General features: G+C 33.5%; 1 protein-coding gene across 3 annotated transcripts in view; it reads right to left on the bottom strand.

The window, feature by feature from the left end:
- The window catches only part of LOC136031034 (latrophilin Cirl-like), a 139306-nt gene extending 118514 nt beyond the window's left edge, over window positions 1-20792 (bottom strand). For all 3 annotated transcript variants that reach the window (XM_065710223.1, XM_065710224.1, XM_065710225.1), the window contains exons 1-2: window positions 20641-20792; window positions 17244-17332 (exon numbers count right to left, since the gene is read on the bottom strand). In XM_065710223.1, the coding sequence (XP_065566295.1) occupies window positions 17244-17331 (88 nt within the window). In that variant the 5' untranslated portion in view covers window position 17332; window positions 20641-20792. The remainder of the gene's footprint in view (window positions 1-17243; window positions 17333-20640) is intronic.
- Between the last annotated feature and the right edge of the window lie 476 nt (window positions 20793-21268).

The raw sequence follows: 21268 nt of genomic DNA, 5'->3' as shown, positions 1-21268 counted from the left end.
GAAAAATATAATCAACCATTTTTGCAGAAAGAGTAATAATTTTTTGGGTACTTGTGTGATATTCCCCCCCATCACTCAAGTTGTTCATTGATTGACGGATTGTAAAGCCGTTTTTTTGTTGGTTTCTTTCAACTTGACAAGACAAAGAGAAGTGACAGAGAAGACGGAAAATATATAATTTGGACTATATACTGGCACATCAGGGGGGGGGGTAAAGTATTTGGACAGTCTAAAATTAGAAAAAATTCTTACTACATAAGATGCAAATAATTGTACTTAATGCATTAGGCATGCAGACCCACCGTGCTTTACTCCCAATATGCAAATATATAGCCCACATTTGTTTCTAAAGTATTATATTTTTATCATATTCTTATTTTATATTATATTAATATATTTATTATATAGTATATTTTTTATTTATTATAATTTACTTATTTTTTATATTATATATTTTATCATATACTTAATGCATTAGGCATGCAGACCCACCATACTGTACTCCCAATATGCAAATATATAGCCCAGATTTGTTTCTAAAGTATTATATTTTTATCATACTTGGGTATTTCATTAGGATTGAGCGTCAGAGAAACAAGTTCTACTTAGATGATGAATATTAGATCGGGGTAAAAGAGAACCTTTTTATATCTTTTATAACTATCGAAATCATTTAAACTTGGGTCTTGGCAACTTCGAAACTTGACAGGAATTTGCACAAAAAAGCAATATGATGACGTAATTCTCTAATTCCCAGATAATTAACTCCCCCATAGTCCCACCGCAAAATTTTCGCCACACATAAAATCGATCAGCCAAAGAAAAAGTAAGACAAAAAAGAATGAACAAAAGAAGGCATTTAGGTAAAAATTTACCAATATTCCAAACACTGGTAGAATATATGCTCAGAATATCCAATAGGTTTTTTTTTTTATTTCTTTTTCTATATTTTTAGGGATATGGCCTTAATTATCACAGGAAAGAAAGAAAAAATTTAAAGTAAATAATGTGCTTGCTTATTTGATATAGGGAGCTCTGTACATCTTTAATCTTCTAGGTTATAATTTGGACATCGATTCCATGTTAGTGAAAACCTTATGATACATAGGGCTAGTTGACGTACTCTCCATCACTAAGGGAGAACTGGTATCATGTACTATAGATGACGGTACCAGATCAAGTCCACGAGAAGTAATTACAGTTACTTCTTAATTCCAGCCTGTAATTCTGTGCACTTTCATCATAGGGCAGCCCTTCTACAGTTGCAACTAATTTCATATTTCAATAACCTTCACCTTATTCTATGATATCTCAAGCCCCTTTGGCTACTCAATTGTATATGTGGCTGAATTTCACGGGGGTAATTGTATGTGGACGGATTAGCCCAGAACCTTGTACTTGTGGCCTGGATGATTAGAAGGATTGAAAATGCAAAAATAGATTTGTGGGCAAAATTTTTAGAACTTATTCTCTATTGGTCCTCTAAACTTTGGGATCTGTACTGAGCACATACGCGTGGAGCCACTGTTCCTCGCAGTAAGATATTTTGCTATTTCCCCGTGAGTTTCCCCCGTAATGTATCTATATTGTAGCACTGATGGACAGAGTAACACTGATGAAGCTTCAGATCGACTTCTACGCTGCGGGAGGGTGGGGGTCTCGCCAACACCCAAGGCCCAAGTTTTCCAACAATTCCATGTATTTTTCTTGTAACTTGCCTCTTTTTGCATATTTTTTTCCCGAGTTTCCTTACTTGAAATAAATTCATGTGTCGTTAAACAGTTCTAAATGTTAGTTTGCTCTCGGCGAACAAAATTCTACCAGAATTTAGTTCATCTTTATGTACCCAAGTAAATTATCACTTCCTGGATCAAATTAGGATATAATTGAATATGCAAAAATGCACTTTTTAATAGTATTTTCAATGAAAACAAATAACATTTTCACCCGATTTAAATTGGACCTTTTGAAGATAGTATCTCCGACTGTATAGCTCAACCCAACACTGGTGGATAAGACTTGATAACTAGTAGTATCATTCTTGAATATAATTACACTTCCTGTAGTTCTTCGTACTGAGTCCGCATTTGCCACTTTTTTGCTGAGACATATTTCCGGGAAATTTGAAATGGGACTGTAAAATAGAGTTGAAGCGATTACCCACAATCATTGATTAGATTTGTACCCTTTAAAGAAGCGAAAAACATTTTAAAGAATGGCATACATTTCGAAAACAGCAGCGCTTTCAGACGTTATATCTGTGCAACAAACACAAGGGTAAAAATTAATAGGGGGAGGCTTGAAAGAAATAAGCATGCTAATTAGGTGCTTACGTGTTATCGTGACCACACTCTAGTTCTATATCAGAGTAAAACCGGGTTTTCTATGTGTTTGAAGATAATTAGCTTAGCCTCAGTAAGATAAACTACTATGCAGGTATATTTTAATTAAATACTTAATATACAGAGTTGGTTCTCGGCGGCCTGCTTTCCATAATTCTCTGCTGTATTTTCCATAATTTTGTTATTAAAGTATTTTTATGTAACAACTTTTTTGGGGGGATGGGGGGGCTCACCCCCCCCCCCTCGTGTACTTACCATACCGGTCAATGTTGGTATTACCGGAACAATTTTTTTGGGTCATGAAACTATTGCCAATAGATGCATTTTGACTTTTTGAACATCTTTTCTCTCTTGCAAAACTACCGTAAACTCAACATAACCTAGCCTAACCTAACAAAAAATTGTCACTAAAAGCCACAGAGCAATTTTCGGTCTTAAAACGTTAGCGATTTCAAATTTCAGATTTCAAAGTACATGGGGGTGAGGTAAGCCCCCCCCCCAAAAAAGTCTTTACATAAAAATACTTTAATAGCAAAATTACGGAAAATACAGCAGAGAATTATGGAAAGCAGGCCGCCGAGAACCAACTCTGTATATTAAATATTTAATTAAAATATACCTGCATAGCAGTTATATCTAGTTATATCCGCCATATCTAAGTTGGCGACTAAAGACTACAACATATCGCTCATTTGCAGTCACCAAATCTTTACTCGCTTCTTTTCGAAGTTGTCTTTAATCTTAGTGAACAAAAATATGATTTTAAAGACTAAAACAAATGAGCGCCGAGTTAAGCTAAATAATACACTCTTTTAGGCTATATTCAATTGAGTATATCAATGCTAAGGATGAAAAAAAGGTAAGGTGGCCACATGAATCGTAGTTTTTAGGGCTACATTCTAGGAAACAACTCGATGGAGGATTTCAATCCTACTCTAATTGAAGCATGAATTTAGCATTGCAAATTCAAGGTTTTACACCAGAAAAACGCTGCACCTAGAAGGATGAGATTCTGGGATTCATCTTCATGTTTCCATTGGGGGCGATTAACTCCCCTCATCTCCCTATATACATGCTAGGGTATATAATTCAGAAATATAGATAAAGACAAACATAAAGCAGAGAAAAAAAGACAATAGCAAGTCAAAGGCAAAAAAAGGAGATACGACCTTCAAGAAATATAATATTATTAGCCAACTATCACAACTTATTAAGGTATACAAGGCTGTATCCAGGTAGGGGGTAGGGTTCAAATTCCCCCACCCCCCAAAAAATGTTTGCCCGGCTCGTAAAGACGACAATCGACATATTATTTATTATAGACATTTAATAATAAAGCATTGTCTATGAGCCCGCATTGTGTTTTTAAAGTTTTTTTGCGTTACCCCCCCCCCGGAACTAAAATCTTGAGTCCGGCCCTGAAGGCATACTTAGTATATTTTGAGTAGATTAATCTTAGTTGTTTTTCTTAATATTAGGAGGCTGTTTTCTTAGAAAAAGAGCAAATTCATCTACATATGCGATAATTATGATATAAATCCGCCTATATGTTATTCTTTTTTCAGTTTCTATAATAGCCCTATCAATAATTTAGAAAGCTCAAGTTTTATTGTATTCTAGGGTGTCAGAGACAATCGATATGTTATTTATTATAGAGCTTTAATAATAACGCATTGTTTATGAGCCCGCATTGTCTACAGAATAAAGTTTACTCATGAATTCCACATTAATAATCAGAAAGCGGCTAAATCACTATAATTATAGCCGTGAGTTATACAAGCTAGAGTAATTCTTCAAAGCGCATATATCTGACGTAATATTAGCAAAATATCATAACAGTAATCACAAAAAGGCAGCAAGATAAACGGTGTGGCAACTAAGATAGTTTAAGATAAACATTTGAGATGTTTGAATCACGGTAACCTAGTAAAGAACAAACCAGGATCCGTGGTTATCGAAATTGAAATTCTTGTTTTCAAGAAATTGCATAATGAGAAACACTTCCCAACTGATGCTGTTTCAGAAATAATAACTATGTTTGGATTAAACAAAATCATAACAACTCGTAATTATAAATACAGTTTTGAGAATTTCACGAAAATGCCTGATACCATTTGTGAGATTACGCAAAAAAAGCGCTTTAATAAGAACCCGGAACAATAGAACGATTTTTTGTATAATAAATATGTGACGATTTAGGATTTTTACGGTTTATAAAATAAAAAACAAGTTTTTTCAACTGAAAGTAAGGAGCAACATTAAAACTTAAAACGAATAGAAATGATTACGTATATGAGGAGGATTGCTCCTCCTCAACAATTCGCTCTTTACGCTAGACTTTTTTAGTACTTTTAAAAAAGCTCCTTATTGTTCTAATTACAAGAACATAGTGTTTCAGATTTATTCTTAAAGAATTGGGATAAAATTGAAACTTTAGCATAAAGAGCGAGGTGTTGAGGAGGAGCAATCCTCCTCATATAAGTAATAATTTCTGTTCATTTTAATTTTTAATGTTGCTCCTTACTTTCAGTTGAAAAAGATTTTTTTTTCTGATCGTTTTTTAAGATAATATTAGGAAATCTGGCTACACCTCCACGGAAAAATCCCTCATCCTGACTGATTTATTCTCTAGACCAGTGGTTCTCACATTGTAATACACCTTTTCTTTGTGGGTACGTAAACATTTTTAAGGGGTAACAACCAGTCAACAAAAAAAAATAAACAAAACAACCCTTTCACTCTAGGACTGGTAATTTTATTTATATTTTAGCTATAGTTTACTTAGCTATAGCTATAGTTTACAAATTACTTCAAAATTAGTCTTCTTAAGAAAATAATTAAGACAATAAGAATACTTAAAAGCGTGAGTTACAACTTCGTCTGTCTCTTCTTCAAAGCCCCCCTCTGGTTAAAGTTTCATTACGGAATTGTTTTCTAAATTATTAAATTTTCTGAGAGAGCTGAATGTATAGCCGTAATTATTTTCCATAATGATGTTACTCTCGAGGAAACAGGAAAGAAAATATAAAACGCTTCATACACTTGCTAAATCACAATATTCTTAGAAAGCAGTCTCTTTCTAGAAAGTTTGGAAACGAACTGCTCAGTTCGAATTTATAACACAGATACTCCAATTTGGGATTTATTGCGAAATGGATCTTTTCCATCGTCGCTAAAACCAAAAAACAAAAAAACCACTGAAATAATAACTAACAACTGAAATAATCTATTTTTATAGTAATTAGAATTAACAAAAATAAAATATTTGCGCAACAGATCGAGTTGAATTTTGCTATCAAACAATTCGTGGTAACGAACATAAGAGCGACCCAGCTCAATAGTAACCGAACCTCTAAAAACGGAATTTTGTTACCAATAGATATATCAAAAGAACTGCATTTTTATGATGATTCCAAATATATAAGTTTCATAAAGTTTAGCATTACTCATCAAATGTTACGAGCCTGAGAAAATTTGCATGATGTTCTAAAACAGGTGGAAACATCCCCTAAGAGTCATAAAATCCTAAGGAAAATCACACCATCAGATTCAGCGTATCAGAGAACCCTCCTGTAGGGGTTTCAAGCTCCTACCTGCAAAAATGTGGAATTTTATTGTTTTTTGTTGCCATAAGAAAGATCACGGATGTGTGTTTTTTTCCAGGGGGGATCGTATCGACTCAGTGGTCTTACAATATTGGGAGAGGCCACAACTTTGGAGATTTCATGACCCCTCACAGCCATTGGGGAAAAGTCTTTAATTTAAAAAAATTTGCCCGTTTTTTACGTATAGTATTTGCTGTTGGGAAATAGGCTACTGAAACATTTTTCGGGTGTATAAAATAGAACCTGATTTTTGAGTTGGTTAAGTAGAAATTTACACAACTATATTTGAAATTTGAAAATTAAGCGGCGCTCAAATTTGAAATGAAGAACGCGGGAGAAAAACAGCAAAAACTAAGCTAAAAGTATGTGGAACAAACCACATTAAGAAGACATAGCTTTTCTTTGAAGGCACGTCTTTGTGAATAAACAGATTATTAGTATTTGAATTTTTGCCGAGAAGAAGCGTTCCGAATATAAATAATTCGTTTTTTTTTCTATTTTGATGCAAAGCGGAAGCACTGATGAAAATGTGAAATTGCCCTCCAAACTTCTTAAATTGAAACAACCAAAAGAAAATCTCAGAGTAATGAATAGACCTAAGATGAGTCCAGGGTTTTTTATTTTTATTTTTGACGTCCTCGGTAGTTGAAATAGCTAAAATTGACATTAAGTATCTTACATGTTGAAATTTTTTCTACTTTAAGGAACCCCAGATCCAAATTAATGGAGCAATATAGCTTGAAAAATTTGGAAGACTCAAAAATTTGCCCCCCCCCTCTTCTCCTAGTAGCGAAGAAGAGTAAGCTAGCAGATATGTTTGCATAGGTACTATACAATACAATGAAAAATACTAGAGGAATGTTTAATAATATTAAATGAAGGGGGCTACCAGGTTTGAAACCCATACCCCCCCCCAGAAAAAAAATATTTTCTCCAACTCGTCAACACTTAAAAAAATACATACATGCACATTTTGATTCGTTTTAAAAATCTTGTACCAACCTCCGCCCACCCTGAAAACGAAACCCTGGATACGCCCTTGCGTATAATCCTTCAATGATCTAATAAGACAATTTTCGTAATTATAAGAAAACCTAAATTTTAAAATGGAGCCGCTTCTGTAGTTTCCTAATTTCTATTTATTTTTTAATCTAACTAATGACAGTCAGGTTTTACCTACGAGGATGAAATATTTTGGACCTATTTTCATTTTCTATGGTCCCTTGGATGACCTTTTGCTTTATTTACGCTTGAGATACATCAAATGAACCGAGAAATAGGTTCTTTCAGCGGTTACTAAACATGGAATATAACGGCCTGCAATATTGAATTTTATAAGGGATAGAAAAATATATTATTCATGCACCTGTTGGACTAAAGTTTTAGCTTTCCTATAGAATATTGAATTAAATAAGGATAACAATATAGAATAAGTGCAAAACCCAACTTTTTGGGAAAGAGATGACATTAAAAAAAAGTTCCAAATGGAGTGGATAGGGGCGTCAATTCAAGAAAATGTAGAGGGGCGCATTTTAAAAAAATCTCGAGACATTTTGTCGTTTTTCAACTTCGCTCAATGAAAATAAACACACAAAGTATTTTTCAATGAAAATACACAAACTAAAATATTTGCAAAATCTAAGGGACAATGGCTTTCAGTCACTGACGTGCCTGGGAGTGGGTCGCGTCTTTAAATATTTTTTTTAGATCAGAAAGCCCCTATTTTTATTCATTTCAACCACTTTTCTTCTATATTTCCCTAGATGGGGACATGCAAACGCCAAATAATTTGCTGGGAAGCGAGGGGAGTGGGGTAACATAAAACGGAACACATAAGTTATTTAGAAATTTAGCAGAGATTAATTAGTTATTTATTAGTTATTATTATTATTATTAGATTATTATTATTATTATTATTATTAAAATAGCGACGAAGACCACACTGCCTTTCCATAACAAAAAAACATAACAAAATAGGTTAAAAAAAACTTTCCCTATTGTTTCTACGTTGTATTTGTTTATTATTATTATTATTAGAGATTATTAGTTATTTAGCAAATATGAACAAAATAGTGCTACCACTGTACTCCAGGCATCCTGCAGGAAAACCTAGTGGGAGGTTATTATTATCAGTACTGCAAGATTCTTACTGGAAATAGGAATGGAATGTTCAATTTTAGAACAACCAAATTCCTTTTTGAATATTAAATTCGGAAACAAGCATCAGCATGGAAACCAACCGATAACACTGAATTCCGATAGTTTCAAATATAATCCCCCCATCCCACTAAGGGCAATTATCAGGATTTCCAAAAGCAGAGATTAATTTCTAATAGTCTGTATCAAAAGTTTCCCTGGGAAAAGCAGATGCACCAAACAGATATAGTCCTAAAATTTTGCGGCTGATTAGATATTTCTAAACCACCCTTAGAAACCGGCATGCGTTTCTAGTAATGGAAGTGATACAGTTCATCTACTCTGAATAGGTTATGTTGTGGCTCGCTTTTCTCAGAATCTTCATTTAATAGGGTTTTTTTCCGATTCTCGTGGGATGAAAGGGATTTGTTTGAGATCCTTGTCTGAACTGGGGATTTTTCTGGTGGACACATCCCTAAGGGCGTCCCTTGAAGTCTGTCAATCTAATAAATAAATGAGAAAAAAATCGATTTTTATTTCTTTCAAATCTAAAATCGCTGCCCAAGAGAAATCAAGCTAAACGGAGAAATTATTTTGTTTCTTTTTTTGTAAATTATATGAAGAAAAACCCCTCATGTTTCCAAGGGTGTATAGGCTATTAGAAGAGTAAAGGAAGGCCAGAATAAATTTAACTTTCAGTTGGTTATTTGAGCCTATAATCTTTTTTGGCAAAAAAATGCACAGCTAGAGGAGAGAGGGGGTATAAGAACCCAATTTTGCTTGCAGTATGAGGGCAGGGGCAGAATTAATGTTTAAAATACAGTTTCGTGCAAAACACATCCAGGTTATCTGTTTGACCGTATTTTCTAACAAAACTAAAAAAAAAACTTTGTTATAAGCATGATTAGGCAGCTATGCAGGGGAAGGTGGCGGAATCACGTCCTTTTCTGTCCCGAAATATTGAAATTTGCCCAATATTTACATATGATTCGTCTTTTTTGCGTTTTAGCCATTGAAGGAATCAAGTTTCACAAGTGAAAGTCCACAATCATTCGGGGATAGTAGAATCAGTTTCTTATATAGATTAAAATGTAGTTTTCCAAAAACAATGAACCAATTTTTTGCACAGACAATTCACAATCTATTCAGAATGATTACGCTTTACCAAGCTCTAAAACAGTAATAATAATAAATATTGTCGTAAATGATGACGAAATAGTAATAGTAGGCCTAATTATAGACACATGACAAACTATGAAATGCGAATTTTAAAATCCCTGACGAAGATTTAACTGGTTAGTTTGGATTAGACCTGTGTCTGAATATTTACAAAGTAAACATGTGCCCCTTTTGTTCTAGTTCCGTTAATAGAACAAACCAACCACAACCCTGTAGCTACCCCTTACCCCTGTCTCGTAAAGGTTGACAAGTATCCGATACAAGACATCTGCTTACTTAATAATTCTGTTTGTTTGGATAGGAATATAAAGTTGAAATCAACAGTTCATGAACTATATTCGTTTCTTAGGTTGGTTCATACTTAATCCAATTTCGAAAGCAAATCATCCAAAATTCCAAGATTTTTGAGTCAATTCGATATAATTTTAGAACACGCAAGATTTTTAAAGATCGCAAATTTTGAATAGTAGCGCAACGAGAATGAAGCAAATCGAAAAAATGATTTCGTCATATTTTTCAAGAGGGGTTCTTTGACAAAACCTTGTTTTGCGATGATCAAATTCGAAAATCTGTTGTGACCAATTTAATATCTCAACCAAATAATAGCACTATTTCATTCCCACTACTTCAGAATAAAAAGTTGTTCTTTTATATTCTAATTTAGTATTCATACCTTCGAAAAAAACGATTCTAAATTTTATTATGTTAGATATAAAGTTGATTCTCCAAACGACTGTAGTTTATTAACTACATATCACAAATTAAATTTCTAATAAATAAAATATTGATTGTCAGAAATAACAAATATGTTGAATATAACAAGACATTTGCTACATTACAGTCCCAAAACTGTAAACATATTAGTTTAAGATTAAAATTTTATAAAATAATGATCTGAACCAAGAGTAACATATTTCAAAAATCAGATTCTTTACACTAGTTTAACGTTTATACCTTCAAAAAATACGATCGTGAATTCTATTATGTTAGGTACCAACCTTAATTACCAAACAACGGACGTTCATAAACAATGAAATTATTTCCAATAAATACAATATTGATTGTTAATGGCAGCGTATATGTAATAAATCTTTTGAGTGTAACAAAATATTTGCTATGCTACAATAAAAAAATTGGTATTGTTTTAAAATAAATTTTCACAAAATTTTATTTTAAATCAAGAATAAATATTTTCTAAAAACAACTTTTTACAATAGTCTAATATTCATATTTTCAAAAAATACGATTGTGAATTTTAATATACAAGATATCAGCTTCATTCTCAAAACAACGGGGGTTCATAAAACAATGTATTACAGTTAAATTATTTCCAATAAATAAAACATTGGCTGTTACTGATGACATATAATGAATATGTTGAGTATAAAAAAGATGTTTGCAACTTTAAAATACAAAAACGGAACTGAATTAGTTTCAGATCGAAATTTTCAAAGAATAAAGCTGTCAGTTCTACTCTGGTGTAATATTAACTATATTCAGGAGACAGTGGGAAGTCCATTAACAATGCATTACGATTAAAGTTAAACCAAATAAATTAAGTTTTCCATAATTTAAGTAATCCAAAATTTTGATTATGGAAGGGTATCGTTCCATTATATTTTAAAGAGTGCAAAAAACTAGTAAAAACCGACGGATTACAAATATCTTCCTAATGTATATAAAACAGCAGTTTCTTTTCATTTCAATTTTAAGATTTCAAAATATTTTATTTAAATTTAATATCTTATTGAATAGAATATTAATTAATTTTATTTAAACTAAATCTTTAATTTAAATATTAAATATTTTATTGAATAAAAATATATCAAAAATATCATTCTCACATTTGATTTGTTTCAGTACCGGTACTTTATTCAGCAAACAATCTACATAAACCTAGCTCATAAACTATACTCCAGCAAATAAGTAATTATGCACAGTCTTTGTTGGCCTATATAACAAAATAATACAGCAAATATGCTAGGAAACTAACAGATCAAATTCGAATATACAGCGAAATATTCAAAAAAAGATGTCATAATAGTCGTAAGCATTGTGTACTGTCATAAATTATGAGAATGCCAGATCAAATTCGAATTTCTAAGCGGAAAAATTTAATAGAGATTTGGTTACTTCAAAAGGGTTGATTTTTTTATTTCAAAGAAAAGCTGACACAAAATACTTGGAACTGAAACGCTTGTTGTTGCAAAAATATTATGCATTAGGATTAAAATTCGTCAGCAGTTTTTTGAGACTAGTAGACTTAAATGCAACAAGAGTGATTTATTTTATTAAGAGGGGTTCTTAGCAGAGATACCTTAGTCCTACTGCCCTAGGAATGACGCATAGACAGATAATAGATAGACATATCTGTTAACAAATGAACTAACATCATTTTAATACAATCCTAACAAGGGGGGATTCATACCAAATTGCCTCCCACTCATTGTCTTGGCTTTTTCTATAATTAGCCATGATTTGATACCCACAACTATTCGATTGTAATTCAAAATCATTAAATCATTAGTTAATCCACTACTGGTAAGAAAATGAATCAATAAAAAACATTTTAGGACAATTTTTTTCATTTTTTCTATAGTAGACTGTGTACCCTTTGAATGAAGCCTGTGATGACGAAATGTTTATAAGATGTCTAAGGTAAATATTTCTGTAATAACAGCTTTTATCAATAACAGTAGACAAACCCCGTTTTTCTGCTCTTCTGGAATAAAACTGTTCTTCAATCTAATAGCTTATAGTTACTAAAAACAGATGAGCGACAAGGGGTACCAATCGGAGGAAAGGAGATGCAATTTCTCCCTTATGTTTGGAAAAATATATTTTTGTTTGTAAAAAAAAGTCCTGTCCCCCTTCCGTGACTTGCCCCCCACCCCTGTCAGCGGCATGGCTTAGGAAAAAAAACCTATCGCATATCCAAAAAGGAAGCCACGTGCCAACTACATCACGTCTATTACCATCCACTCACCTTCCATTACAACATAAAATTCCATTTCAAAGTATTTACCGAAACCCTATATATCCCTCCAATTACTCAAGTTTACATCCAGCGGTAGGTCTAAGGTTCGAATATGGACAAGGTTTCACGACATAATTACTTTATTGAGGGCACTTTTACGTAATTTAATAGTGGGGACAAAGGAGAGAAAAAACACTTTGGCTATTTGGAGGGACAGGACTTCAGGTATTGTACAATGAAGAATATGTTTTTCCGGTAAACTAAAACAGAAATTAGTTTCGATAATATTTTAAGTTACACATTCCAAAGGAAACCGGAGACAAATTTTGGGCGTATAGTTAATATTTAACGCCTTATAGCAACTTTCAGACATATTCTCAAGCCATTAATGATTAATGTGAACATAATGTACAGATTTTTGGAGGCAAGCCAAAATCTGATATGTTTTTTGTTTTAAACAAAACTTTTGTTTCTCTTCAAGGAACCTGTCTAGAGAAAGAATTTGAAATTAACACTAAATAAATATAGAAGTTTTATTTGTAATATTAAACGCTGGAAACATAATAGTATACTGATAGTTGAGAATCAACGCAAAAGCTATTATATTTATGAATTGTGTTAGACAATGGCGAATTAAAATGAACCAGTATCCTATTATTCATTTCATCAATGTTTTAACACAGAGGGGTGACTCCTGGGATTGGTCCGAACAACCTCCCCCGAAAAATGTCTGGCAAGAAACCGTACTTCATCCACTGTCAGCCCCACTAGGAAAATTCCAGATTTTGGAAACTAGTTGAGTTCAGTAAACAATGCTTTCAGAAATAAATCCATAGGCTAAATTGTGTTGCAGGAACGACGTTTGAAGTATTTACCTCCACCTCTCCCCTCTAAAGCACTATACTTTTATGAACTTGAAACAGCACTGAGCCTCACATCTTTGCTTAGTCCTTAACTTGCAGGACTTTAAAGAATTTGAAGAATATCTCTTAAACTTAAAAAAAAAATCCCGTTATGGCTCAAGATGCAACTCAAAGGATTGGAATTAGGCTTTCAAATATTGAGCAGCAGAAAACTTTATTCAAACAAAAATTCAGGAAAAAACACATTTCCCAGAGTCAAAAATGCATTTCCCAGTGTTGAAACAGATACAGACATGGCTTCTATGCAATGTTCTAAGCCTTAGAAACAGAGAAAAACTAGATAGGAGCTTCAAAAACCCTGCCTGAACATAGTTTAGGGTCAAAATTCATTTCAGAAAGTTCCCCTCTCCTAACCTAATTTCCAGTGTACCAAAAAACCTTACACGTAAAATATTACTCAATTCCGGGCCTGTATGTAACTCAAGTATGTAGCTTTGTGGTCAGTCCCTCAACTGATGTAAATAAGAAAACACTCGTACGCCTAACAGTCTATTTACTTAAACACTTTCATTGCTACCACAACTGCAACACCAGGCCGCTTGAGGCCAACAGAGCTGCGTACGCTCCTCCTCCACCTCGTTAACACGTTCATTTATTCGCATGAGCTTACATTTTACGTCACAAGCCGGCACTTCGAAATAGCTTCTAAACCTAAACAACTGTCAATAAATTTCATGTCTTACTAACGGCGTCTTCTCAGACATATTTCACTGCTGCCAACAATCAACTTACACAAACTCGCCCTCTGGCTTATAAAAAATCATTCTACAAGACCTATCTCTTTTTATGACATATCAACCTCCATAATTATATCTCGGAAAAGGACTTTTATCACAATCTTTATTATCTGAGATTTTATGTCACTACATTTCAAAGCATTACCCCTCAAAACTGTAATACCCGTTGGGGTAAATCGATAAATGTCAGCCATCTACCACACTGGACATACGCGGACTAGGATTTACATCTCAATATGCTTTTCAAAAGGTATTTCTGAAAAGGATTAAGGTATGACTGAAGGACAAGTATTTTTAAATATAAAAAGATTTTGAGCGACATATGTTGACGTCTTAATTGGATAAAATTTTACTTTACAACACACTGAAATACCATTTTAGGTAATTTAATGTCAAGTGTTTTATTATATTCAAACGGTAAAATTTACAATAAGCCATAATACACCTATCTAGGGTAAAAAAAAAGTGAACGCAAGAACTAGGTACAATTACATTTAAGTTGGTCAGATCTGAGATTAATATCATTGATAAACTAGGCTAATAAAGAAAACAAATATGAAGCCGTTTTTAACTACAGGATAAAAAGCTGGGGGGGGGGCATTTTGGTTTAAAGTATTCTTGTTTTTCAGAGGAGCCATCGCCACTGGTGGCATCCAAAGGACTGGTTGAGATAATCCATTGCTTGCAGGCTACATTTGCGTACTTTTTAAGAACTCCTCAAAAATGTTCGTAATTTGGTACTAGAAGAGTATGAAATGCTAAATTACAACAGTAATGCGCGAAATTCGTGGCCAGATCACAAATATCATGTAAATTACAGTGATTTTACAGATAAGAGATGTTGATAGATTATGTGGGTAAAGCAGAGGCTGAAAAGGTTTGTGAAATGCTTGCTGTCCCTTAAAAATCAGACCTTACGTGTCTATCCCATAAATTGAACTAGCATACAAAGGAATCCTTTCCGACGAGGGAGAGGGGACGTTTCTTTAATTAAAAACTTTAAACTCATACAACAGGCTTAAGAAACGAAATGGGAAAAACATTTACACCTCTCAACACCATAGTTTCAAATATCCACTGAAACTACACAAATAACATCTCTAGCAAAATAAATTCTATTTAGTTGACAAATCTTCATAAATCGTACCTATATCTAAGGCTTTGGTCAGGGGGGTAAACGGGTTTGACACCCTAAAAAAAATGTCGACTTGGCAGTAGCAAAATACGTACAAAACACATTTTTGATGAGCTTTGTATTTTTTTTTTTTTTTGCAGCCACCCCCAGAAAAAAAATTCATGGATTTTCTAAACTGTGACCGGGATCATTTTTATTAATGCTGTCGTAAAACTAATTTATCAACAGTCCGATGGGGTAGCATTCGGTTGCATCCGACATGCGATTTTTTACCAGATTATTTATTTACCGGTTTATAATGCAGATCTTCATAGTTTACAACTTTCATAATTAAAGAAAATAACCAAAATTAAATCATAAAACATCCCAATAATTAAATGTCCCCCAAAAGCCTTTTATGATTTTATCAAACTTCTCTTGGACTTCTTGTCATTTTAATCAATCCCATAACCTAAATTTGTTTCCCTTCATGGATGGGGACATGATTACAAAAAGGTTTCCATTTTTAAAAGCCTTATCCCAAACCCAAACATAAATCCATTAACAGGCTAATATGATATGAAAAGGCGATAATGGACAAAGAGCTTTTTTAACCTAAGGCCGTAAAGGGTCAAAATAGGTCGCACTAATAAATGCGAAGAAATTTCAGAACAGAGCTGAAGAGTTAGAGTTGGGTTTTTTACACTACACTTGCACTACAAAATTCCCCTGCCTAGATTTAAAAAAAATGTTCTAATATCTGTACGTCTAATTCCCAACAATTTCCGTGAGCAAGAAACGAGAACAGCGCATATTAGCAGAAAGAAAGAATTCAAAATATCATTGGGGCCAAATAAGATGGAATAGAACGGCTAGAACCGATCGATAGAGCTTGCTCTGTTTGAGCGGGTGGAACGTAGAACGAATTTTTTTGAACATTTTCAAATAAGCAAGTTTTTAAGTGTTAATCTTTTTTCGATTATTGCAATTAGATCTTGGTACCGAACTTCAATTTTTATCAAAGTGTTTGGTGTGTTTTAAACTGTTATGCTTTGCTTTTAGTGTCTTTTCTTTATCCTTCTTTGGTGACAGGTCTTGCAATAAATAACAGCTCCTGAATTGCCACAGCCTATTTCTACTAGGGAAAGTAACCAAGAATTGTTACTGATAACAGGATCCTGAGAAGAGAAAAACAAATCTACCATAGCCTTAAAAAAATTCAACTTGCAAGTGATTTATTGTCTGACCTGGTCCACTCCTTTAAACTATTACGGTACTTGTCTATTAAATAAAACACTTGAGAAGTGAAGTTTGGTGACAATAAAAAATGATGAAAATAGAATACTTTATTAGCAAAATTGTAAAGGTCATTTATGAATTATTAAAGTGGGAGCTTCGACGTCGGCTGACCGTCTCAAAGCCAAAGAACATTTCATTATTAACACAATTCTTGACCTAGTATTTCAGTTCATTATTAACGCGATTCTCGAGGACACCAGTTAGTTTGCTTTGACTAGTTATAGAATATAGTGTCTCACCATGGATGTTCAATTTAAGATTTGGGATTTGCCAAGGACCGAAGAACTGGCAATTATATTTTTTCAGGATAAGGGGTTGTTGCCCAAAACACTGCATCAATGGACACACCCTAACTCTGTACTCTTACGAGAAGGAACATTTTTAGAAGTGTAACACTGCGTTCTGGGAGCATATTTCCAAGTTGCAGTTTTCACAATTTTGCTAATAAAGAATTCTATTTTCATCACATTTTGCTTCTTTCATTATCTTTAACCAAACTTCACTTCTCGAGTGTGTTTTAGGTAATAGTACCGCTGTTACTTGCTTGAAATCGTTGACCTGTGCGACAAGCTATTTTTTAATCGAACTTGCAAATTGTAAAAATTTCGATAGAGCTGGTAAAAATCATTGAATTCAAAAGATCAACGCTCCCAATACAAAAGTTTCAACATTTTAATTGAATGTAACTGAAAGACGTTTGCATGGTCTAAGACATGAAAATCATCTCAAAACATTGGGATTAGGTTACTTAGGTCACAGACGGCTTTCTAATCAAAAAAGTGACCAATTAGATTCTCCAATTGACTCGGTCTTATTATGACCTGGAGTTAGTTATTACAATCAGACGCCCAACAGGAGATAATTCTAATCCTAAAAGTTGTATCGTCAATTCGTTTCTATGTTCCAAAATACACAGAAAACACAAGCTTACCTGTGCTTAGAGTGGAAACTTGCAGTGAACTTCGATTTAATAAAACGGAGAAAACACAGAATAATCTCATAGAAGACCTGATCCCCATCCTGCAATAAAAAGAAGGAAATTAATGACAGCAGTTCAAACGAATAATATATATATATATATATATATATATATATATATATATATATATATATATATATATATATATATATATATATATATATATAAATGTGTAATAAAAATATCACGTGCGTACGCTGGGCCGTATCACGTGCGTACGCTGGGCCGTATCACGTGCGTACGCTGGGCCGTATCCAGGATTTTTTTCAGGAGGGGGGGTTCACAAAAATATCTTTGGAAACCCCCCCCCGGGGGGGAGGTACAAAGAAATTTAAAAACATACCAATTCTTTTTTATTAATCTTTATTATGTTTTTACGAGTCAGACAAACATTTCAGAGGGTGGGGGGTGCAGGAAAGGCAAATGATATTTAAAGGACTGCCCTCTTTTATTTCTCTATAGTCATGAAAAGTATGTGAAAGATATTATTCTGTATAAAAATAATTATTTTGCAATTCCTAATAGCATAAAATGCCGTAATGATTATTCAACAGCTTGTCGAACAGCTGCTTTTAATATCCTTCCAGTCCATAAATAAGACATTTGGGCAGAATTTGTGCATTCCGTTCGTATTATCTTTTGATAGTTCAAACTTGTGTTGTTTTCAAATCATTATCCGTCGCAGTCCTTAGTCTACTACGAAACAAACATTTGATTTATATTGTTTTCTAACAATTCAAGACTGACAATAATCACTTTTCCCAGGAAATTTCGCTTAATCGCTAATAGCTTGAAAAGATTAACATCATAAATTCTCGACGACAAATATAATTAGAAATCGATTTTATTACCGTCGCATGGAAAGATTTTGTCAATAAGCTGTGTTTGATAACTTGTCAATAAGTTGTATTTAATAACTGTTGAGATAACTGAAAGCTAACGACAGCGGATCTACAATTTAAGCAAAGCGAAATTGCAACACGAGATTACTAAACAAATATAAAAGAGCCAACATAATAAAAACATGAAATAATGAAAATATACAGAAATCAGGGGATATAGATATCCAGGTAAACAAAAACAGATGGAATTCTGAAAAATCACAAAAAGAAAATGGCAACTAGTAGATTCTGCCTCAACCCTTCCTTTCCAAAAGGACACTTCGATGTAGGCTACTTGGACACTATTCGAGTTCTAAAAGTGAAACATTCATAAATAGCGGTAAAAGACATGGACACACTTGAATGAAACCTGAAAAGAATTTGAACACTGCTTTAATAAAACTTATTTTAGTACTTATGTATTATACGAGAAACACTTGAGAATTTGGATTGCGATAATCAGATACGACAATAGTTACTAGTTTGCAATGCATAGTGATATAATATAGTGTCTCACCATGGATGTTCAAATTAAGATTTGGGATTTACCAAGGACCGAAAAACAGGTAATTATATTTTTGTAGGATAAGGGGTTGTTGCCCAAAACAAAACAGTTTGTCAATAGACACACCATGACGTTGTATTCTTACAAGAAGCAACATCTTTGGATGTGTAACCTAACCTTAACCGAACTTCACTTCTCTAGTGTTTCTCGTATAACACATAAGTACCCTTATTTTACTCGCTCATAAAGGCGCATTGCTTCACCCCCCCCACCACCCCTATGGACGAATCTACAGCAAACCACGTTTATATTAAAAGATTATTTAGATAGCTAAGAGAAACTAACTTATTTCTATAGTCAGAGTGGCATCCTGAATCCAAATTTAAGATTCACTTCCGTCAACTTCAGTGCACTTTATATATTCTAATCTTGTTCTGCAGTAGCGAACAGCGAATGCTAATATTTTGCAGAGAACGCGGCCCGAGCGGCCGAAGAAAGAATAGCGATGTTTTAAAGGGTATATAAAGTGGCCCGTGTTTTATCCATTGGGGGTGAGGGAGTCAGGGTAAAAGAAGTAATGCGTCTTTACAAATGAGGTAGCCTAAGTAATTATTTACGATCATTTTAAAGTAGTTTTCAGAATTTTTAGTTTCCTTCTAATATGTCCCTATTCTTGAGGTTTGCCAATAGATCTACAGTACAATTGAATCCCTAACAAAATTGTTTTGAATCTCTGATGAAACAAGGGTATCCTTTTAGTGGTTGCACACTTCTAAAGGAAATATGCCAATAGACTTCTAATAAAATAAAACTATTACCATTATATTCCTTATTTATACTCTCTCCAAATATTATGGTCGCTATTCTGACAATGATATCCTGCCCCTCCCCTGATTGTACAATATACAGTCTTATTAATATTTCTCTCCATAGAATCTAATAATACGTCATAAATTATCTGTTAAAATGGGTTTTCTGCAGTCTCGACTCGTCGTTGGTCTGTGACTGACTAGCCTACAATATTTAGCCTAGTCTTCCAAAATATTTTTCGAAATGATTTTTAAAAGGATAAGAATGTAAGGAAACATGATAATTTGATTATTGGAAAAATGCTACATACTATAAAGTAAAATTCATTGTTTCGGTGTTTTCTTTTAGTTTGTAGGCTTACATCCTATGCCTCTAAAATCTTAATAAATGGAATTTTCTGAACGTAGGCTAATGAAGTAAGTGTAGCCTAGCGTGTAGTTCAGGAGAGGGGATAAACTGCATTGTTACCAAATAAGCCAAAGACTTACCCAGATGGTAAATAGTGGGCATTACTGAATCTTGATTCTATCGCGTTTAAAATACAGCAAAGAGCAACTAAGCTTGTACCTTATTTGAAACATTTGCCGTATGAGAATAGACTGCACAGGCTAGGATTGCCAAGTCTTCAATTCCGAAGGGATAGGGCAGACATTATTAACACATTCCGTATAATCAAAGGCATTGATAATATAAGTACATCACAGTTCTTCACATTTAATGACACTAACAGGACCCGTCATCACCCACATAAATTGTACCCCTCACTTTCAAAAAGGAAAATAGGCCAACATTCATTTTACAGCAGGGTATGGAAGCCATGGAATGACCTTCCACCTAAAATATTTCTAACACATGACATAAACAGATTCAAAACAAACTAGCAGAAACGAATTTTCAAAGTAAATCATTTTTAAATAGCCTAATATATAGTATGATTTGTCAGCGTTTGTTGTGGTGGTTATTTTCATTGATTTGTATGTGTGTATTATGTTGTCAGTATTGTCATAACTTCTATTTATTATGTTTATTGCGACAAGCTTGAAAGCTTACCGTATTTGGTATTAATAAATAAATAAAAAATAAAACTAGCCTAGGCCTACTAAAACCATACAGAGCAAGCAAAAAGCCTAGACTCACGAAATGAATAAATTACCTGTATTTCTTTTAACAAGTAATCCGATTTTTATAGTTATAATCCTTAATATTGACTTAGTATCCACATCTGATCACTTTTTGAATTTTTAAAATAAATTCATCAAACTATAAAGAATATCACCTCCTCTCTATAACAGTCAAATGAAAACTAGTTTAATTTTTCGCGAGTCAAATAAACCACTCCGAGGAGAACGCGCTTCTCCGGAGAGCCGCCCCACTAACACACGCTTAACTACCGCACATATGGAATTTGTAGTCTTTGTTCTGCCTATCAAAAAACCGTATCTTCGATTTGGAAACGTTAGTTGGCTATAAGAGTCAAAATAAAATGATTGTAAATAGTTTTATTTACAATGCATTGACACAAAATTTCAAGACTAATTATCAGATCAAAATTTCGATGATTTTCAAGTGAGTTCTTCAAATAGCCTACCCAAAATAAGAAACACTAAATATAAAAATACTGCAAATATGAAATTTAAAGTATTTTATCTGGCTATCAGAATGCCGTATCTCCGGTTTGGAATGGTTAGTTGACTAATGATGTCAGTCTAAAATGATTGTAAAAGGTTTTATTTGCATTATTTATGTCCACAGAGACCAAATTTCGAAAACTAATTGTAGGG

This window comes from Artemia franciscana, chromosome 9 (genome assembly GCF_032884065.1).
Source record: "Artemia franciscana chromosome 9, ASM3288406v1, whole genome shotgun sequence".
In the NCBI taxonomy this organism is placed as follows: Eukaryota; Metazoa; Arthropoda; class Branchiopoda; order Anostraca; family Artemiidae; genus Artemia; species Artemia franciscana.
The sequence above is the reverse complement of the archived record's forward strand: the minus strand, read 5'-3'. Positions and strand labels throughout refer to the sequence as shown.